This window comes from Miniopterus schreibersii (assembly GCF_964146895.1).
Source record: "Miniopterus schreibersii genome assembly, chromosome: 1".
Classification (NCBI taxonomy): Eukaryota; Metazoa; Chordata; class Mammalia; order Chiroptera; family Miniopteridae; genus Miniopterus; species Miniopterus schreibersii.
In genome coordinates, this window is record NC_138101.1 from 97,910,116 (window position 1) to 97,934,464 (window position 24,349).

The 24,349-nt window shown below is 33.4% G+C and overlaps 1 protein-coding gene across 1 annotated transcript in view; it reads right to left on the reverse strand.

Annotated features, from left to right (window-relative positions):
• MDGA2 (MAM domain containing glycosylphosphatidylinositol anchor 2) overlaps nucleotides 1-24,349 on the reverse strand; it is an 829,367-nt gene that overhangs the window by 204,957 nt on the left and 600,061 nt on the right. Inside the window, exon 7 of the mRNA XM_081140380.1 lies at nucleotides 16,169-16,498. Coding sequence (XP_080996506.1) covers nucleotides 16,169-16,498 — 330 coding nt within the window. The remainder of the gene's footprint in view (nucleotides 1-16,168; nucleotides 16,499-24,349) is intronic.

The following is a 24,349-nucleotide window of genomic DNA, read 5'->3' on the forward strand; positions in this document are numbered from 1 at the left end:
GGTGTTGCTATGGCACAAGAATAGTCTCTGAGGGTTTCAACACCACACAAAGTGTAAGATGAAAAAACAAAATAGAAAATCATTCTCTGAGTGGCATTCATATTTTCCTTGCTACACAAGCTACAAGACCAGCTGCAAATAAACACGGGTCCGAGCTTGCTGCCTCATAAGCAGAAACGTGAATGGACCTTAGGCTAGGGTTGCTGGTGTAGCATTTGGTTAGGTTTCCTTTTCAAGTATCAAGTATCTTAAATTGTTATGAGTTTCATATTATTTAGTTTTCTAACTTAAGCTTATAATAAAATGTTTTCTAGAATAGTTAAAATAAATCTGTATCAACAAGAGAATTTTTTACTAACCTCTTTGGGAAAAATAAGAAAGCATACATTTTTCTGTTTTTAAACTCCCTACTCTGACTCATTGTATATGTTTCTCATGCACTAGAATACATGAATGAATGATGGTCATTAAGTATATAAATAAGACATGTGGAAACATTTTTTTTTTGAAACAACTGAATAAAAAAAAACACACAAAAAAAAACAAATCCCAAAAGTAAGATAGGTCCTTTGCTAGTGACACAAATCACATTAAAATTTCAGCAAGCTAGGAATCTGGTCTAGACTGAGATTGTTGGAAGGAACATAGATTGCAAAACAAGCACTTTTTATTGTCTGTAATATTAATGGAGGTATTACAAGAGTTAAAACATTAAATTTGATGATGTTATATAATTACTAAGATATTAATAGATCATTTGAGAAAGATAATGTATAACCATTTCTGAGAAACAGGGGGTCAATTCCTCGACTTTACTGTTAAGTTCCATTTCATGTTGGTATGTATTTTTTTAAATAATGCAGAGTAAAGTTAGAAAACAATAGTTAGTTGTGTATAAACAATTGATTAAGAATTTTAATTTTAAAAGCTGAATACTGCTTCCTAAATAGCATATTATATAAACTAAAACTTATAGGCAGGAAATAGTCCCGTAGCTTAAAAGTTAGCTCAAAGATCCTCAAATTCCTGCAATTCTTATATTCTAAATTTGTGTCTTTGACTATTCACCCTAAAAAAAATGATGCCATGATTGATCTAAATACATTTATATGTGTTATAAGTGCACTATTTCTTGAATTAATAGCAAACACCCTAAGAGTAACAAAAGGAGGACTATATATATGAAAACTTAAATCCTATGTTATAGCTAATACCAATTCATTTTAACACACATTTTTGAGCCCCTTCAATAGGCAAATATGCTTAAAATTGGGGACAAGAGAGATAAATTAGGGCGTTCACTGCCTTTAAATATTATACTATGCATTATGAAAAATGATAAATAGGGAGAATTCTTAGTAACTGCTCATAGTTGTTGTTAAATTAGAGGCCTTTTAAAATTGATATTGATATTGAGGGTTTGGAAAATTTGTAAGTGTACAAGATTAGAAATTTGACGTGGACTCAGGGTCCAGCCCACTTACTGGCTGTGCAATCTTAGGTTATCTTAATCTGTTTTCTCACAGCAATAAAACAAAGATAATTTAAAGATAAAATGATATAACGCTCATTAGACTGTCCTGTAAACTGTATAGTATTTTGAGTTGTGTAATATACTTGTAAAAAGCAAAGCTCAGGTCTGGTAGCCTGGATTCAGATCCTAGCTCCACTACCTACTAGCTGTGTGACCTTGGGAAATTATCCAACCTATATCTCTCACTTTACTCTAAATGAGCATTACAATTTACTCTAAATCTTAACTACCTCAGATATTTTTAGGGTTAAATAGTATAATATACATAACATCTTGAGCACAAGGTTTAGCATGTAGTAAATAATATATACTTATTATGTTTTCTTGTCAATGCTTTTTATTAGTACATCAATAAGTATATTTTCTTGTTTTTGCATATATTCAATGTTGAGGGCAAAGACTTTGTTTTATTCATATCTATGATGTCTCAAGTACTGAGCATGGGTACAAATAGGTCAAAGAAATATTTCATAAATAACATATAAATATATATTTACATATATAAATAGGTTTCATTGCCATTGTCTGTTGTCTTAGAGACACATGCATTTCAGACAAGGAAACTATTTTGGAAAAGACAGGAATAAATCTTTTTAATCTGAATAGTCCACGGTATCTCCCAAGGCCATCTAAGAAAAGAGGTTGCAGATTTCTGCCATTAGAAATGATAATTGGATCAGTGTATTAGGATGCTATCATAAAATGGCACATAATACAGATATCACAGCTCTCATTCTCTTTCTATGAAGTAGTAAGGCTCGGGCATTCCTAAATACATCTCTTCCTCCTGCATGAGGATGACAAATGTCAATGCTGTCTATTTTCACAAAGGTCAGGGTATTGCCATGAAAACCATGGATCAGCAAGTTAAAAGGAGCTGTCTGATCATGTTAATTATGTGATTGCTTTCTTGTAGATGAAAGAATTCTAAATTAAAAGGAGGATAAGCTATAAATTATATATCAAATGCATTATGAAAGCATAGCAAAAGAAAAATGCTTTAAGGAAATCCACAATTTATTTTACTTTCTAGAGCAACTGTGGTCATAGTGGTAAACTCTTCAATGCAGAATGGTTAGAAAAATCAATTTACTTCTATAATAAAAAGGCCATTTGTCTCCTTGTACAATCTATATGACATTGTTAGGCCTCTTATAAATGATCACACGGGGCAATGCCTGTGGTTTACGAATTCCCTAATTACACCACTGATTGTGTATCACTGAATGTGCCTTAGCCTGTGGAAACAGACACTACCACCATTTTAATAAACATTTTGACATGAAATGAAGCTGGCTCTTTCATGCTTTTTCAAGAGCGAAATGAAACAACCAGTGAACACAATGTTCCATCAACAGATCAGGGGCACATGTTCTTTAGAGCAAATGAGTTTTAATTAACAGATTCATTAGTAGATAACTGGTCAGTTAAAAGATAGGAGAGTTTTCTTCTAACACATGAGGACTTTATTAACACATATTCTACCAACATGTGATTGCACTTTACAATCCATTCTGCCAGTCTGTAGAAGTACAGAATGCTATAATAAAAATATGGGCCTGATTTTAGAACCAGGTACAAACTCATATAATGTAATTGTTTGGAATGATACATTACTCATTCTGAGCTAATGTGTGATTGTGAATAGAGTTTAGTACTATTCTATTAACATGGTTTTACACTGCATTTTATTCCTAAGCAAGGATATTTCTGTTTAAATGTCAACTAAATATATTTTGTTTACAAGTGTTATTTATGCAGACTTGGTAAAAGTGAACTACTTATGCTTCATTTATAGTGGACTGTAATAAATATTAAATGCATTTTAGACAGCAGACATTTGAACTGCTTGTCATTTTATCATTGCTACTTCACATATTTAAATTACCAGTCTATATCACATTGTGCATAGAACCTTTTTTTAAAGTGCAATGATATGCTTCTCCTTTCACAGTTTTGTAATCTAGTCATTTTTTACTCTCTGAAATTGAGGAAATTCTGATATGTTTAGCTGTAATGTACCCAAGAGCCGTCTGGTGTTTCCAGTACTTCCCTCCCCCTGCAAATCATTGTCATGTCCCCTTTTCCAAAGCTTTCCCTCCTGATCTTAAGCTGTCCCTTAGGCTGACTTTTACCCAACAGAACTTCCCAGGCTCCAGTTCCTTAGTCAAAGAGGTAAGAAGGCAGCTACAATATGATTTGTGGTTTCTGAGATGGTTCACTCATCAAAATTACATTTCTCACAGTACATCTTCAGAGCCTGAAATCTCATTACTTGAGCTCATCCAATTGAGAGGTTGTGTTTTATATAAAGAACCTGGGTTCTGCAGCCAGAACTGATCTATGTTAAGCACTACTTCACTATTTAGAAACTGTGAGGCCTAGGAAAGTTACTTATGCTTTCTAAAACTCAAGTTATCTCATCTGTAAAATGGATATAATCACAAAAGTACCTACTTCACATGGTGTTCTGAGGATCAACAGAGTACTACTCATTGTAAAGTGTTTAACCCAGCAATTGGGATATAATAAATAATCAAAACTCTAAATTGTGGTTGTTGTTTTTTTGTAAATAGGAATTCTCCGTTATATGATCTGTAATTTACTTTGAAGCGCTTCAGCATATGGTAATGGTTTGTTTCTTAAATTAGGTGTGGTTACATATGTGTATCCACTACTTAAGTTGCATGCATACAGTTCATGTGCATTTTGATGCTTTTGTCATGCAACTAGAAAATATTAAAAAAAAATACTTTATCATGATCTGCATTTGTGTGTTGTAAGTTTTAATGTGTGCTCTGGGGTTACTACTAATATTCAAATTATGCAACTCAGGAGTGCACCCCTCAGATGTGGTTAGGTAGCATTTTTTTTTCTTTAACCTTCTCCTGAGGATATAGTTTCCACTGATTTTACAGAGAAAGGGAGAGAGAGAGAGAGAGAGAGAGGGAGAGAAAAAGAGAAACATCGGTACACACCCTGACTGTCTCAAACCCGCAATCTGTATATGAGCCCTGACTGGGAATCGAACCCGCACCTGTCAGTGTAAAAGGGAAGCTCCAACCAACTGCCAGAGCTGGTTAGGTAGTGTTTTAAAGATCCAGACCTTGGGTCTGCTTAGGAAGCTAGGACAAGACCAGTATTAATCCATTGAGCCCCACTAGAGGGTTTTTAACTTAGCTTAACTTTCAAAGTGGTTTTCTTTGGTGAAATGAATACTGATCAAGCTGTATGCTTTCTTTAGATTAGGGTAAAGCCTTGCCCCGATCTAGTGAGTGGGACATACTACAGGCAAAGATACTAAACATCCTAAAACTCTTTGAAGTGTTGTTCTTAGAGTGGGAGAGAGTGTTGTGGCCTGCCATCAAAGAGAATGTGGTCACCTGATTCAACCAGAGCATTACCTGAATCCTTTTTAGAGTATTTTAATACCTGTTTATAGTGATTTTTTTCATATAAGGTCCTTGTCAAAGGATATAACTGAATATCAGAATCACTAGAGATAGTAAAGGGAAATATCCATTTAATGTAAGATAATATTGCACTTTACAACGTACTGCAAACTCTTATATTGGATTTAAAATCTGAGATTCTAAACTTACCTTACAGGATATAAAAAAGTACCTAAGCTTTTGGGCCCCATTTCCCTTTCTATAAAATGAAAGGTACTTGGAAATCTATAAGTCTCCTCAATACTTAAAATCTATGTCAATAATTGAGACATTTATAAATCATTTTAAAATGTCTTATGAAGGAAGAACTTGGGAATTTGTCCAATAATCTTTAATTTAAAACTAGATATTCAGAATTCATAAATATCCCAAACTGTGCCAAGAAAATCCTAATTCTAATAATTTTCTAAATTTACATAATCTCTTTCTTAACCTCATTGATATCCTACAATGAAGAATGAACAATTAAGTCTATGAAAATTAAAGAGGCCTTTTTAATATTAAGATGTATTCATTTGAAAGGAGATTTTGCACTAATGGTGGTTCTAATTTATATTTTAGAGCTCTTGAAAGAAATAACTTTGATTTAAGACATTCTAAACTGTAAGATTAAACTTAGAAATTACAAATAAATTAAATTCCTATAATAATCATGCCATCTAATGCCAGAAAATCTGACTTTAGAGATTTGGCTACTATATAGAGCAAAATGGTGTTGAAGCTGTCAGTCTATGGATCTAGGTTTCATGGCTACTTCTATTTATTTCTGTGCTCCTCAGCTGATAATGGTAGATTGGCAGTTTCATTTGTGAACACAAAAATCTGAAGTATTATCATGATTACATAAGTAGTAAGTGTAACAGCCCTTCTTACACCTCTATCTTCTCCTCTTGCCAAAAGACTCAGAGTAAGTTCTGGTATTAGTGTTAAATGATATACCCTAATTTATAGTCCATTCTTAACTACAATTTGATGGGAGGCATTTATCCTTCATTTTAATGAATATATTTGTCATGAGTATGAGTGTTTAACTTTAGTAAGCTATTGCTAGTTATTATAATTTTAAATGCAAATTATGGAAGTAATACTATTTATTTTTCATTAGATTAGAGAAATCTATATTCAGTCATTTAAATTCAAATAGTTTCTGTATCCCTATTGTTTGCATTTATAAAAGATGAAGGGTATAGGGAGCATAAATCCTTTCCTATTTCCCATTGATCTGTTCTTATCTTAATATAATGTAGGAATTTCAAAAAATGTTTAACTCCGCCAAGTGAAGAAAATCCTCAACTCATGAGATAGTAATTAGACAATAGCTAATTAACCACTGTTAAACTATAACGTGTAAGGTAAAACCATTGTTGTAATATTTGTTGGAAAAAAGTGTTGGCTATTTAAAGATGATAAGTGAAGGAAAATTGAAAATCAAATGTTATTTCCATAATTACATAGATTCAATCTTATGTGAAAAAAATTTAATATATAAACAGGATTAATACTTATTGAACTGTAACAGAAAATAAAGAATTTAATGCAGTCAATATTTAGATTCATGTTCTCCCCAAAACTAAGTGGTGAAAATATTTATATAATTTCTGCTTCTCAAAACAACACAACTTACTGACAAGGCAAACTAAAAATGTTTCAAATATTCTCTCTCACTCTTTTAAATAATCTCTTTGAAAAAAAATTAGTGTAATTACAACTTTCTGTAAATCTCTTATTTTCTTTCTTCTTTACACCCTCCCTCCCTGCCATTTTCAATTGTCAATTGTTTCACTTGAAACAAAATAAGAGCTTCCACTTCCATTATCAAAAGCCATGCTTCAATATTAAAGTATCTAGGATGAATATAATCTTTCACATGCCTCTTCAAGCTGATGAAGAGTTACTGAAAGCCCTAAAGTTACTATAAATACAAGAAGCCTTCCACTAGGTATCCCCCTTTTCCACAGAAATTGAGGAGCTCTTTTTTCTTGATTTCCCTTGAGCACTTTTCAATTTTCTTCATGGTGTCTTCTTTTTCCCACCATCTCCCTGGATATGTTTTTCTTTGCTTCGTACTCTCTTCTTGAATAAGCTCATACGCATCTAATTAATACAATTACTTGTGAAGTCCATGCTTTACTTCTGAACTTTCTCCCGGTCATCGAACCCAATTTTCTAATTAGTCACCAAAAACAAAGGATGACTTACAAGCCCTCAGCTATAACTAATGCCAAATCTACTTGTCCTCTCAAACCTCTTCCACAATCTAGAATCTCTCACTGAGAATGTGGCATTACCATATTCTAAACAACAGATGTATAACATTTTGGAATGATAAAAGCACAACATACTTTGAAAGAGACTGAAGAACTCATCTAATAAAATGGTTTTACTACTGTATGCACATGTATATGTGTCAGAATCTTTTGTCCGAATATAATCTTACATAGAAGTGTTAGATATATGTCTAACTCTGATTGAAGTTGGAAGGGGGAAAGGAAGATAAAATTCTCAACTGATTATTTACCTTCCCCCAGCATTTCAATGGCCCTTGAGAATATAAAAAAATAAAATCTCTAGTTACCATGGAAATAGCATTTGGAAATCAGTTACCCAGCTGATCCTTTTATTCCATAGATGAAAAGTTTTGCGGTCCAGCCAGACCCAAGGTCTTAAAGCTAGTGAGTGGTAAATTTGTTCCTGGACCCAAGTGCAGGGCTCTATACCCCATTAAGCTGCCCCATGTCAGTGAGTCACTCTCTTAAACTGACTTGAGAGCATTGGTCACTGACTTCACTGCCCCTTAATGGGAGAGGTTGTGAGAGTGTCTCAGCCCCTCATCTGAACCTTATCAATCTCTTCAGCTGAATAAATAGTTTCCCTCTCCAAATACACAATCCAATCTGCAGACTCTTTCTTGCTTATGTTGTTTTTTTCCCCCATTTTATTTCCACAAACTCTTCCTTAAAAATATTCCAAACCTCTAGTGGAGAGAGAAGGAATCTAAGATGCAAAGAAGTGGACCAACTTCCCAGATGAAGCTCATGAGTGAGTGTCATGATTTTCTTACTAGTTAAGCCTTCTGTATCTTTTCCTCTCTCACCTGGCATATCCATAAGGCATCACTCATCCCCATTGCCTTATTACTTCCTAATAAAAATTTTCTGCTTTCTCTCTCACATTATCTCACTGAACACCTCCTGACAGTGCAAACAAATGTCATCTATACTGCTGGGAAAACAGATGAAAGGTTTTTTTTGCCCAATTGATTGACTGTGAAGACTGTGGAATGTCTTTTGAAACTCTTCTTTCTCCACTATTCTTCCTCTAATTGTCTTTTTGGAATTCTGCAGATTCATCCAATAAATAGGCTCCCCAATATGCCAATCTGATAATACTGCTCCCTTGATAAAATCATTTGGTCATACTTGATATGTAAATGAGATGTAACTACATTCTTTTTTTTCTAAGATCTAATGCCATATAATTCTCACTTTAAATTCTACTCAGGTGCCACCTGCAATAATTTCATCCTATACGCTTCTGTACTGCTCTGACAGTTTATAGAGCAAATACTAGACTTTATCTGTTATTAAAGATTTTCAAGTGTATTCCAACTAGGATATAAAATCCATTATGAATTAGGTACTATACATTTTTATTTTTTCTATATCCCCTTTTGTGTAGTAGTTGTTGGATAAATATTTTCTGTTAATTGAATGTGTACTATATTTCATGAATTAATACCAGGATTGTGGGTGACAGTTATAGTAATTTCCCTTTGCTATATAATAACTCTTGGCATTATTCTTACCTGCACTGTCAGTTAACCTTGCCTCTTGAATGCAAATGTCCAGCCCTCAATCTTCCTCCACAAAGGACAGTTTCTTTAGGGCTGAGAGCTTGTGAAATAAAGGTCAGATATACCAAATAAAAGGCAAAAAATACCAATGATACAAGCTGTAAATACTATGTTTGTTTCTTGTGATGGATTTTCTATCTTAAGAAAATTTCAGAAATTCCAGGTCTTTGTAAACTGACCCTATCTTACCCATTACACCTTTATTTTGCGTAATTTTAGCAAGTTCTCTCTTAGCCATTTAACACCCTGTAATATGGCACTTGGTAAGCCTTCTGATAGTATCTTTACCCTAAAAATATTCGAGTATGAATTCTTGACTATTTGAATGCTTGATATCAAAGACAACAGGGAACAGAACAAGATCCACACACCACAATCTCCATCAATGCTACCTAAAGTTAAATAATAACAATGATAATAATACAAACAATAATATTTACCTGAACAACTGACATTTTCTCGAACCTACTTAGTATGAGTATAAACACCTTTAGACAATTTTGCTGTTTCTGCCATTTTTCTTTTATTATTTTAAACAATCTGAATAAAAACCATATTACTTATTCAAACACAGATTCCAGACAAGTCCCCCAGTCACTCTCAGCATCTCCAGATTGTTGCATTTACATGCCTTTTTTGAAGAAAATCTTTGTCAGCCGCTGAACATTGCAAAACTAACACAAGTGAGCAGAAGAAATAATTGCAAATTATTAAGTGATTTTAAAATAAAAAACATTTAATTTGAGTAGTAAAACTTATTTCCAAACAATGTTAAGCATAAAGTATTCCTGGTAAACTTTTATATAATTATGAAGTTATATAACCATGCCTACCATATAAGCTAACATTAATATTCTCCTTTACTGAAAGCACAAATGAAAAGAATTAGATATCTCCACAAGTATGCGTAGCCCAATATATATATATATTTTTAATCTTCACCTGAAGATATTTTTTCCCCATTGCTTTTTTAGAAAGAGTGGAAAGGAGAGAGATACATCGATGTGAGAGAGACACATCGATTGGTTGCCTCCTGCAAACTCCCCAACCAGGGCCTGGGCCAGAGATTGATCCTGCAACTGAGGTACATGCCCTTGACTGGAATTGAACCCGAGACCCTTTAGTCCTCAGGTGACACTCTAACCACTGAGCAAACCTGCTAGAGTGAGCCCAATAATTCTTAAGGAATGTTCTGCGTACATGGTCAATAAAAACAGTATTTTGCAGTTCAGTGTCTCTCTGGGAAATTTACTAAACACAGTAGCAATTTAAGGCTCTCAGGAACACAGTAAAGATACCTGCCGGCTATGTTTAGTTCAAGTCCCAAAGCTGTAGGTGAAGAGGAAAGCCTGTGAACAGAAAGTGGGAATGGCTGTAGAAGAGAAATCTCAGTGTTTTTCAGTCTCCCTACTAACACACTGTTTAAAACATTATGCTTCTTTCTGGCCCATATCAAGGACAGATATAATACCCCTTCCAATAAGCCCAGAACTCAACTGAGAGAGAAGTTTCAGCACTTAGAGGAAATTCAATCTGTATAAACTAGTCCCGCCTGAGGCCAGTGTAAAAAGTAGCCAATCAGCCATTCAGGAAAGAGGAGAATGATTCCATAATCAGGAGGCTCTCAAGTTCAGAGTGTATCTCAGCTTTTTTTCTTTTATTGTCTCCTCAGCCATTCCATTTAAAATATATATGGAGTTGGCAAAAGTAGGTCTAGAGTTGTATGTGAAACAGTTTATTCTTGTACTATTTATTTGTATTACAACTGTAAACTTACTTTTGCCCACCCCTTTATATAGAAACAGAGATAAAAGAGAGATGAAAGAGTTCACAAGCAGAATAGAAATTGCAGCAGAAAATCTTATATGTTAGGAATGAGGCTCTAGCAATTGCAAAGGAATCACAAGAATCCTTGAAGCATAATCACCCTCACAGACAATGGTCAGCTTAACAAGGGGCCTGAAAATAGATAAATCGGGAATAAGAAAAAAAACTGAGATTTTTGCCTCTATCTAAAGAATATATATTAATGTGTGTATAAACAAATAACAGCTATATGTGGGTTTACCTTAATTTCCCAGTAAGTCCATAGAGTTCAGAATTGTCATTATTTTATTTCTTAATAGAGTTTCAAAACCTAGGTTAGAGATCAGCACACTATGGCTTGTGGGCAAAATATGACCCATCATCTGCTTCAGTAATTAAAGTTTTATTGGACACAGCCATGTCCATTCATTTTACTGTCTGTGGTAACTTTTCTACTGTAATAGCAAAGGAGAATAGTTGTGACAGAAACTGCATAGCCTGCGAAGCCGAAAATATTTACTATCTGGCCCTTTACAGATTGCTGACCTCTGTTCTCCATCATCAAATTGGAGGTCATGGATTTAATCTCACAATTTTGGAGTCAAGGGAGAAAACGAATTTTTCTGTGTCCAGTTACTCAGGAACCAATTACAAAACTTGTACTGCATGGAAGCTTCCTCTGATCAAAGCACTGTCAGGCCTTCCAATGTGTTTGTCTTACTTATGACTTCCCTTTACATAAAACCACCTATCATTCACCATAGTCATTCTACAGACTAAAGTTTTAGCAGAATTTCATGAGTTTCTATTTTTTCTTAACTAGAAAAAAGCAAAGAAGTAAATCTAATGATGTGGACACAATCATTTGTCTTTTGCCCTTCTGTTTATTACATGTTCTTATTAGTTGTGTACCATAGCCCTATGTTATCAAGAAATTTCATTTCACATATTTGAAAAGCTGTATAGACATTTACTATCATAATTATAGTAACTAGTCAGATAGCAACAAAGCCCAAATTTCAAACAAATTCTCTCAGTTGGTCACCTCCTTGCACTATCCTTATGTTGATACCTCTGGTTTAATCCTCCAAATCTAGCTTAATTTTCTGCTGTATAAAATGCCTGTCTACTCTAACAACATAGGAAAATATCTTCACATCAGTGTTAAGTCCTCTGCTATATCTGCCCACCAGATGTCTCACCATAGGAATTCCACAGGCCCCCAGTGTCACTGTTTACATGTTTTAGACATGATGCAGATGCTTCTGAGTTTGTTGGGCCACACTAAGGAGCACATGCAAGCTGACAAGCTCCCACAGACTTGACCATGAAAAAACACTGGAGGAAGCAATGGAATATTTTTCAGCAAGACTTATGAAGATTAAAATCAACTATAATAATTGTATTTATGTAAATGAATAACAGCCATTGATAGTATCTTAAGGGTTGATTTTCACTTTTGCCAAAATTTTAGGCTATAATTCACATGCATATTTCAGCAAGTATGTGAAGAATTTTCACTTTTCAAAACTGAATCATAATAATTCAAATTCCAGTATACTTAATTTTTAATTGATAAATTCACAATTACTACACATGTATGTTTTTTTTTTTAAAGTTATTTGCATTCTGGACAGATAAAATATAGCTTCAGTAATGATAATGAAAAATTTAAATAAACCAATACAACTTGCTTATATTAATGTTAATCCTACAGTAAAAGCAAGAAATAAAGAATTATGTAATATTCTTGCAAATTTCTTTATCTTGTATATTTTGTCTAAAGGACCCTCTCTCCACCATCACTTCTATCAAGATTTAACTCAAATGTCAATTTTCTGTGAAACTTTCTTGTGCTCATGTTGACAAAGCAGTCATAATTCTTACAAAAGTCTGGTGAAACTTTAAGTACAGCTTCCATCCCACTACATGCTGTGCCTTATTTCTAAGTCATCTGACAACGAAGTAATTTGACAACTTAGGTCATAAGCTCCTTAAGGTCAAGGCCCACTTGTCTGTCACTGTATGATATAGAGCCAGACACAGAGAGAGCAGTAACACAGTAAAAAAATCTACAGGAAACATAAATCTTAAAATGACATGACAATAAATACAATACACAACTTGAATGTTTTCAGGTTTAGGAGGAAAAATGTTTCTATTGTAGAATTAGTGTGAAAATAAGACATAATCTATCATCACATCATAGTTATTATTATTCAATCAAATGCATGAGGCAAACTCCCACACAGGCACTTTCTTTAAAGTTTTCCAAAAATCAAATCATTGTATTTTAGATATATTAGAAATTATGTAAACTAGGATTTACTTTCCTGATATATTTTATATTTCAATTTTAAATATCCTCAAAAACATATTTAGAGATGTGGTTCATAATTTAAGAAAAGTTTTTGAACTCTATTAGGTAGAAGTTCCTTCTGGTAGCTCATCCTTATCTTAATAAGTTTCATATATGTCTCTTAAACAGTAACAATTAGGAATCAATGTAAGATTTTGTATGGAAAATGGTTCGTAAACTTTTTTTTAAATATTTAGAACATCACCCTAAAATAGCTTATATTAATTTACATTTAACATAAAGAAAATGTTTAACACATAAGAAAACCTCTGACCACTTGTCACTTCCAAATTCCCTAAAATAGTAATAATATAACCAACAACATCCAAAAGTTAAGAGGCCTCCACATATTTACTTATGTCATAACAGCAAGACGTAACTTCTCTTTGACTTCGCTAACCCAGTCTACGGAAATTTCTTCTGAATCCTGTATGGTTCATAGAATTGATATAGTCTAAGATTTTTCTCCATGCTACATAGCTAGTTCATTACCACTGTTCAGATTCTATCTCCAGGAATATCTCTATATTTCATATTAAAGTACTACTTTAAGTGTAGTCTTCTATTATGTGAGGATAAAACCAATTTTTATTGATATCAATTGGATCAGGCAATCTCAGATCTACAGCTCTTTATACTGTACCCCACTCCACTGTAAGCAAAATGGAACCCCAAAGCCAGTCTCAGCATGAAGACAGATATGAGTCATCTTCAGTGGCTCATCCTTAGGTTCATCATCTTCTACAGGAGCATGCCACCTCTGCAGCTACTCTTAGAGGGGCCTTGAGCTTAGTTTAATGCTCTCGTGTTGCCACTGTGAAATTCTTAGCAAGTTCTGAACAAGGCACCCAGTTTTTATTATCACTGGACACCACAAATTATGGGGCCACACCTGCTGCTGAGAGTGAGAACACGTGAAACCACAGTATTCATTGGCCAACCGAATAACTTCTTAAAATCAGTAGGGACTTACAACAAAAGCAGGAAGAGAGACATTAAGTGCCTATCTTGCAGAGGTAATAGAAGGAGGAAAGAAAACCTAAAAGGAAAGTTATATGCTTAAATTAGCTCAACTCTTTAATTAAGAATTATTTACTGAGTACCTACTAAGTGCTATGTATTGTGCCAGATGCTGAGATTACAATGAACAATGCTGTAAAGTCCCCCAGCTTCATGGAGCTTTCCACTCTAGGAAGGAGAAAGACAATAACCAGATCTGTGGTGGGTGGGAGCAGCAAAGGGGAGTGTTTTGGAAGAAGACTTAATATCTACTTTATCTCTTGTATTTTTACCTTCCGTAACCAGGCAAAATGATAACAGTTAAGAAAGTTTAATTATTACAAATAAAATTTTATTATTACGAGGCAATTCTTGAGTCTTTTCTGCTTTTATGATTATTTTTTGTCATTTTCCTTTTCTTTTTCAGGAATATTTCATGATTCACTGCTGGTTATCTTCTCCATTTTGTCATTTACAATACACAGTTTCAAGTAGGCCATATCACATATATTTAGAAATGAATATTAGGGCTCATTTTTGTGAGTAATTATATAATGCTCCTTTCTTCTCTCCATGTTCCCTCTTGTGTATAAGTTTAACTGTATATGAACTGTTTTCTCATCAGACAAGTCTGGTTAGATAGGAGCTAGGTTTGTGTCACTGGTTCTGAAAAAGTAATATAACAAGGCAAACAACCAATCATGCAAAACAATGCTTATAATTAAGTGTAGATCAACTCTGGAAAACTGACCCTTGTAAACAAGGACAATGATCTTGGATCTTACAAAATGATTCTTACTCTTATAGGAAATATCATATGTATGATGTCACTAGGACATTGATATAGGCAATTAATGGATATTGGTTGATTTAATGAATACATACAAATGATGACTGGATGAACATATCAACAGCTTTCCACTAGATATCCTAAATTGAGTCTATCTCCTAGTGCTAGCACCAATTTTGAAATATAGGTTAGATTTAAAAAATAGTTGTTGTTGTTTATCTAGAAAAGGATATCTGTCCAAAAAAATATCTTCCATCACCCTGACTACCTTTTACATTAATTGTGGCTGATAAAAATAGAATATCCCTTAGAAATAATGCAGAGTGGTGAAAAGTAAGAGCATTTGGTCAGCCTGAAGTATGAACATATATTCCTCAAGGAGTAAAATTAATCTAGCGTTCACTGCAATTTGGAATTACCAGAAGACAAAAAATTCACAGGCCAATCTGTTAACATACAAGAGTTGCAAAGCTTCCAGACTGGAAAAGAAAAGTTGACTATTTAAATTTCCTCAAAAGAGAGTTTGCCTGCTAACTATATTTATGCTCTGTTTTCAACACATATTATTCACCTTAAGAGTATATAAAAATCTTAAATTCAATCTGATCACAGGCTGGCAAAACAAACAAAGCTACTTTGGAGTTCTCCAGATTCATACTGATTGCAGTTCATGGAATCACAGGGTTCTAAAACATCCTAAGAGTTAATGTGTCCTCCCATATGAAAAGCTCTTTATTTTCCTCATGTACAGTTGTACATTTAATTGAGAGAAAATTGATAACATGTTTTCATTTTCAACACCAAAAAGAGGAAATTTCACTCCAGTATATTTTTATATTTAACCATTCTCACTGTGAAGAGACTCTGCCTTTAACATCTTTATCATTGGTTTTGTTGGTGGAAAATACATTTTTTAAATATCCTGTATTTGAATACTCTTAAATTTTCTCTCAATATTTTCTTCTTAAGACTCAATAGTTTCTGTTAGTTTAATATTTATGAAAATTGCCTAACTCTTTAGATATTTCTTGTTTAATTTTATTAATATAATTTTGGAGTTTAAAAAGGTTTCTAGTTAATAAAATAAAACAAACAAAGGCTTCTACTTAACCTAGAAGTCTACATTCATCAAAGTCACCTCTATTAATTTTATTTGCTCTATTTCTGTAAAACTTCATGTAAATCTAAATCAAAATAGAACTAACAATGCCTCATAACATGACATTTATTGGGCATTCAGAAGGTTAGAATGTGGTTTCAGGAAACTTTTAAAGAATAATAATGTTCTTAGGTTGACTGAAATCTATTTCATCTGCTAAACACCCAAGGAAATTATTCTCAACATGAATATCTTTTGTATAATAAATATGCTTACCTGTGCTGCTGGATATATTAACGTCAATACTGATATCAGATATTCCTCCTCCCTTCAGAGATGCTACACATGTGTATGTCCCAAAATCCGTGAATTTTAAATCAATGATGTCCAAGTTTGTTGTTCCCGGAGACACATCTGGATCAGTCTGTGTAATAACCATTCGCTCAGAGCTTCTTAATGGACGACCATTTTTAAACCAACTAAATGTTAACTCCTCAGAAGGAACAGCTTCTACTTGGCAAGATATTTTCACCTCACGCCCAATCTGGATGTTGTCATCTTTGTGATAAGGATCTGGTGTGATCCAAAATCTTCCCTTTTTTAATGCTAAAACATAAAAATTCCATAAGTAGTTAGTGTTACTTTCACAGTGTTAAGGATTTCATTCACTCTAGGTAATCATTTTTGCACTGAAATAAAGTAATACAAAATAAAATAAAATGTATATATGTTTCTTGATTATTTCTAAGTACTGTGCATATCAATAAACCTCATTGAGGCAATCTAAAAGTAATCTAAAGACCTAAGTCACTTAGAGTCTCTAAACACTGATTTTTATCAATTGGATAATATTTTCCAGTGATATAAAAATGCTTTAAATCTATACATGATACATAAACATTGTTGCTATTGAATTTTGAACAAACTATAAGCTGTTTATATAAAGTCATTATAAATTAAAGTTAAAAATAATAAAATAATAAGCCCAACTCCTTACTTATGTCATCCCTCAATTATGGCACTTCTTAACTCAAATATTGCACGAATGTAATATTCAAGAAAATTCTTCTGAGGTTGAGTCTACATGCTCACCAAAACTAGTTTTATAAGAATTGAATCAATTCACATCATGAGGCATTTTAATATATTGAAAAAACCTGAGTTAAAAGAGAAATAGTTTCCAAAACATTGCTGTCACTTCTGTCCTCTACAATATATAGATGTTTCTTGTTGAAACTGTTTATGGAGCTCTCTCGTGCATATGACCTAAAGAACCTCTTGGCAGGTGGCTTGGAAGCCTGCTGTGTTTGTATCTGAAGAGCAGTGCTTATGGGGCTAACTTCAGTGCTGCCTTCACAGCCTGGGTCAGTAGTGATGACTACCAGTGGTTGCTGGCAAAGCATCTATTAGTTTCCTAAGGGGTCCAGTTCTGAACTTTGAATTATGTTAGGGACTCAGTATGGAATAGAGTTTGCTCCTTTTAATGGCAGAGATTCTTTTGTGCACACACTTTTCTCTTTTCCAGCATCCTACCCATTTCCCTCTCCCTCAACATCATATTTATACGATGATATAAGGCATTTGCAGTGAGACATTATTATGAGAATAAAAATTGTTCATTCACTTTTACCACTAAAATATATAATGACACTGGCAAAAAATGATGTGAATTTAGAGAACCTGCTGACACTGGAAGCCTTCGAATTACATTTTGGGTAACCTTTTCTCACTTTGACCTCATTTTCCTCAATTAGTCCAGTAAAGGCCTGGACACACCATGGAAATCTATAAAACTATGAAAGCATGCACTGGATATTAACATGTTTCTCAAATCTTAAAAAATTTTGCTTTTAACTTTATTTACTCTAGAGCCCCAAATATTTTTTTTTTTCCTGCTTTCTTGTTTGCATCTCAGTGAGGAAGAATAAACAAACATCAGAAACAAAGTTTATTTATCTCTTTTTATTCAAGGAATATTTATAGGGATTTGTAGGGCTGCTATTTAGGATTAAAAACTAGACAAGACCCTTATTACAAGACTCTTATCATATGACCCTCACATATTGCAAGTTGTGTACTCATATATTATAGTCCAATTTATCAGCCTAAACTTATGACATGAGTATGACATACTCTTGAAATCAGTATGTCAAGAAGAAGCACAGACTGCATAGATTTAAAATGTTTTATAAGTTTGATTAAGTCTGACTCTCAGAAAAGAATCCTCCAAAATATTTTTTAGAAAATGTACAAAGCTTTAATCTTAATGAAAACACCAAAAGACAAATATTTAAGTGACATCTTATATTGTTTGTTTCCACAATAAAATGCAATTTATGAACCTTAGTTGTTCTTAAGCATACATTTATCAGTACAAAACTCTAGGATAAAATTAGGAGAAATTATAGCATTATATTACCTACAGTCATATATTTATATTTTAATAGGCACTAATATGACATAGTAGAAGGGGAAATACGCTAAAAATATCTATCTGGCTACTATATTTGGTAAATCATATTTTGCATATATAATTCAAATGTAATTGAAGTTCTATAGCACATAGAATATCATTTTATTTTTTCTAAAATTGACTTTAGAAAGGAAGGGGGGGAGAGAGAGGAAAACATCGATGTGAGAGAGAAACATTGCTCAATCACGTCCTGCAAGTGCACCAACCAGGGACCCAACCCAAAACCTGGGCATGTGCCCTGATCAGGAATCAAAGCCACCACCTTTTGGTGTAGGGATGATGCTCCAACCAACTGAGCCACCTTGTCAGGACAGAATATCTTTTTCTTTTATAAACAGATCTAAAAACAGTATTTCAAGGAGCATTTAACTTGGTTAGCATTATAACATTTGAATGAGGGTTTCCTTTAATTTGGTAAGAATTTTTCTTATCCTGTTTCTATAGAGAAGTTATAGACCTAAATAAAAATTTTAAACAAACAATTCACTATTTTTAAAGTTTAAAAATACATGTATATTAATTTAACAATAGCTTCATATGTGGGTACATTTAAAATACATTTAATTACAAAGTTATGTGTTGGTTGCCATGTACCTACACAACAAAAATCCCTGATGTTTCAGTCAGTGGTTAACACTGATTTACTAGGCAATTATGTTTTCTAGCTGTTTTCTGCTAGTGACATATTAAAGTGATACTGATATTGAGGACCCTGCAAACTCATCAGACAAATTAGGCTTACACTATTAAACAATTCAAAGGCACTGACCAAAAACATAAAATTAATATCTATATTTTGTGTTATGGAGTATTTTATTCATTAAAAAAACTTTGAAAATTCAAAGTAAAAATATTAAAAATTACAAATCTAATAGTCAATTAGTAAATAAGATTAAATATGACATATAATGGTATATTTTATAGAAAACAGCATTATCAAGTGACCTATTAAAAATAAACTCATTTGTTGATTTCAGTGTCAGAAAATTTTACAATTTGGCCAAAGTCAATCATACTAGTCTTTCAAATGACAGATTCTAAAACATAAGACGGACAAATGAGTCCTGCAAAAGAGCTCAAGTCAAGGAATCTCAGAATAAATAGCATGGATTATTTGACTGAAGAAGCATCTCTTCTAGTTTGCTTCATTTTAACCCATAACAAAATACCTGGTTTTGCATACAGAACAGAAACGTTCTAAGAAAAAAAAAAAAAAAATGTGTGTGTGTGTGTGTGTGTGTGTGTGTGTGTGTGTAGCCAACTATAGTAACGGAGAACAGTTAAATTTCTTTGATTTTCTAATTTACTTTGGCTGCTCAGAAAACTAAGAGTATAGCTCTGTAAACTAAGCACAGGTACATTAAGAACTTGAAACCTAATACTAGTTTTTCATTTCTATGTGGTCCAATATGGGCAATCTAATTTTTATGGGTCAAGAGCACCAATTACAAAAATAGGAGGTGATAGTATTAAGCTCCCTCTGAGACCAATTGTGAGAAATAGCTTATTAGCAGTAGTGTAGAGCTTTGAAAATATAAAGTGTTTAATATAGTTAATCAACTGGGAAGCAGGTTCCTTCATTTATAATTAAACACTCTCCTTTTCAGTGAACAATTTATAGTAGTTCATGCAATGTTAATTTAAAGTCATTTCCTGCTACCAGTTAAGATTTCAAATGCTTAAAATCAATCTGCGATTAGTACCAGAGTATAGCAGAGGTCCAATAACAAGACTATAGAACTAAAGAAATTCTACGGTAAAAGAGAGGAGAAATCCCTTTCCCCAAATGCAATTTCTTAGTCTGAATAATGAAAATCCCCTAACACCAGCCTGAGAGAACATTAGATTTAGCTTAATGTATCATAAATTGTGATAGATGTACCTTAAAAGGCACTTGTTTAGGCTGGCAATGCATGTCAATAATTGGCATCACACTGAGCCTCTGTTCTGGATAATCAGTTTAGAAAACATTGCAATATAACCCATAGCCCCCATTTTTTCATAACGAGAAACCGAATGCAAACTTGACCCACATTCACTTTTGACAGGTTATTCTGGAGGACATTCTAAACTGCACTCACTGAAGTCCCCCTACTTTGAAGTTTAGAAAGGTGCTGTGCGAGAAGAATGAAACCTGTGTAGAAAAGTAAGGCCACTGCAAAGATCCAGGTAGGGCTTGCTGCTGACTTACCCTAGAGATAAAAGTGGAATTTTGCCTGTAAATGTCTACAATTTGGACGAAAACTTCCATTATTTAAAATTAGATTACCTCTTCAGTGTATGCCTGCAGGAGAGACCATTAGCTCTGGAGAAGTCTAGGCTTGTGGCTTCCAGGAATACAAACTCAGTGCAGATAAAGCAAAGAGGAGACTGAGATTGTATGTTGCCTGTAGCTATAGACTTAAAAGTATAAAAGGCACTGATTGTCAAATGCTCCATATAACACATATTAGTCCCACAATAAAATAAAAAGTTGTAGATAGAACAAAAAAGACATTAAAAATGTTCTAAATTTTAATGTGAAAGCATCTCTTTGGAGATCAGGAATATAAGGTGTCAGCTTTTGAACCTCTGGCAAGAACCTGTTTCAGAAAGATGAGACCCAGAGTGAACACTGACTGCCATTCCAAGTAGATAGATTAGTTAAAAATCTCCAAATATGCCACTTCTTACAATGTCAGTAAGATTCTTGTCAACATAAAAAAAAACGGCAAAATGTTGCTGAGAGAAATAGATCTAGAAATCACTAATAGTGCAAGCAGATAAATAAGAATTGATTTTCTATTTATTTGTTCTCTGTTAAATATAATAAAAATATTTGAGTGAAAGTATTGCTAGTTCCATTGGGTGCCAATTGAATAAACAGTTGGAAATACATTACTTCAGTAAAGCAACTTAAGAGATAGTAAAGGATAGTATATATAAATGGTCCTGTTATAATTAGATGCCTGTCTTTCTCCTCAAAGGAAATGTGAACTCATGGGGAGTGGAGCCATGACTTAATCTTCTTTATTGTCCCCAAATCAAATCCTGAACTCAGTTCCTTGTTATAGTTGGTATTCAATAGTTTTGGTCAAATTTAATTAAATTTGACATTTCAAAGCTTTAACTCCATGGATTCCAGTTGATCCCATTCAGCCTGATATGTCCACGTTAACTCTGTTTTTATTTGGTTTGGTTGTCATATGTTCTGAGATCCATGGTAGGAAATAACATGGAGAACAAATATATTTGATGTCTTCTAGGATTCAGGGGTTTTATTTTGGGAGCAGTAATACTTGATGATGAAGTATTAAATTGGGATATATGTGAAGGACAGGATTATGTGCAGAAAAAATCTCAGGAGACCTCATTCCATCACATCCACTGACTAGGTGTTATGTGTCCTTGTCATATGATGTGTTGGGGACATCAGCTCTCAAACATGTCCTATAATTGTCACGCAGTCCTGCTTTGTAAAGGAGACTGAATTTCATGCAGAAGGGCCTGTGTATACATACGCTTTGCAGCTGAGTTGATAATCATCTCTAAGGAAACATGGAAGCAGGAAGAAAACATATCTAAGGATAGTTATCTTAAATAGTATTTGCCAAAGTCTACTTCAGAACAAGGTTAATAGTGTCATGTTTAAAGAAAGCAGACCAAAGAATATTTGGGAAGAGCCCATATAAGTAAAAGTTTGCTTTTCTGCAGAACTTCTCAGAGTTTTGAACATGCTAACACGCACACTGCAATACTCCAAGAGGGACTGATAGTACTTAACAAAAAACCTTTACTTGGGGAACATATTTAGGGACTACTGTCTCACAGAATAAAGTAAGATAATCTATCATTTGATGAGAATCACTGAAAATACTCTAACACTGAATTCAGTGTTTGATGTTTTATGCATTTCTATATGAGTATCACAAAACTATTGACAAAATACAATTCTTCAATGGAAATAAAATTTATGATTCAAAACTAAGCAGGGGAAACATTTTGATATTCAAGTTAAATGCACCTGAGAACACACTGAATTTATATAACATTTCAGAGCCATCTAATAAACTATCTGCACTAAGGACAGTGTGTCTTTTCCTTTCCCAACCAACCAGCATTTTGTAAAATTTAATTTATCAGTTTGTTCTAACCTTAGAAATGTACATTTTGAAATATGCAAATAGCTCTTATAAGAAACGCGTCACATTTGCAATTATTGATAGAGGCTAGTAAGACAATCTAACTTAGTTGCTAAGGAAATAAAAGTAATATTTATTTCTTCTAGAAGATGGATAGTAGTAGAGATGTTTATATATATATATATATATATATATACTCTTAGGTATCTTCTACTCACTTCATTTTATCTAACAACTCCAATTGCCAATCTATAGTCTGAATGAAAGTTTGTTAATAATTCAAGAACAAAACAAAAAAAATCATTATGCCCATTTCTTAAAACTAGTTTAAAATAGTGCCCCTGATAATATGAATGCATAACTAGATGCTGAAAAGAAGTTGGGGTATCAACTAATCATGACGTATCAAGGCTTTATTTATTTTGTGAATTTACTCAAAACAAATTACTGCAATTAATCATTCAAAGAGTTTAAGCAGGCTATGGTTGAATTTAATTGTCTTGAATATCCTTGCTCAATAGAATAACCACAGATAAGTATTTTGGGTTGAAATTAAAGTAAGAAAGGATGTTTTACATGGGAACAAATTTTGTTTTTTGGGTAAGCCCTTCCTTGAAGAAGGAGAAAAGAGTAGACTAAAATAATAATATTATCATCATTATCATTTTGCCATTATTATCACTTCAGCCCTATCTTAAGTAAGGAGAAAATAACACTGTTCATAAATTATTTAAGAATCTATATAATGTCATAAATAAAAACAAGCATTTTCATAATGTGGGTAATATGTAAATGGTATTTGACACAGTATAATGTCTTAGCACCAATTATTTAAATAGAAGAATATTAATCAATACAACTTACTGGCCCTATGATATTAAAATTAGTAGGTATTTTAAGCTCACCTTTTCTGTCAAATTTAATAATACCATTCAACATGAGAAATGAGAACGTGTCCAGGGTAAATTATATTTTTTATTAGTTTTTAAAGACCTAGGAGTAGAAATAGCTATAACATGACCTATAGCTTAGATAGGCCTGTGTTAAATATAGTTCTTTTGATGTCTTTTTGAAAATAGTACATCCTTAATAATTATGGAATTGATCATGTAGCAGTGAAAATAATGAGACTAACTGAAACTAAAAATCTTTCTTTACCTTTCTTGTCTTCCTTATTTTCTGTCTCAAAAGCTGTGGCCCTTCTCCTTTCCAAAATGATCTTGCCAACCTGTCAGGCTCTCTCACTGTATCCTGCTGCTCTACATTCTTCTGGTTATCCACTTTCTTTTATTTCTTTTTGTTAAAGTAAAAAAAATTTCCACTGATTTTTAGAGAGAGTGGGAGGGAGGGAGAGGAAGAAGGAGAGAGAAAGAGACATCAATTCTAGGGAGACACATAGATTGGCTGCCCAGATGGAACTTGCAACCCAGGTACGTGCCCTTGGCCAGGAATCTAACTCACGACCATTCAGTGCGAGGGCCAGTGCTCTAGCCACTGACACACCAGCCAGGGCTTATCCACTTTCTTTTGAAATTTAAATATTTTTTCTTCCAAATCCTACTTATTCTCAGAGTAGAAAATTGTTTCGGTCACATCTAAACTTAGAATATTTTTCTTAACTCAATCCTTCAAACTATTTGTACCATATATCTCTAAAAAAAAATAGTGAAATGCCAGTTGCCTCCCCTGTTGTATCATGAACTCACTCACTTGGATAATTTACACACTGGTTTTTCATTGGTGCTATTCTTGCATTGAAGTCTCAAAGGTTAGCATTGACCTCTTAACCAATGAACACAGTGATATTCCCAGTTTTTCTCCATTTTTACATCACTTAACATTTTGCACTTCATACCACTTTAC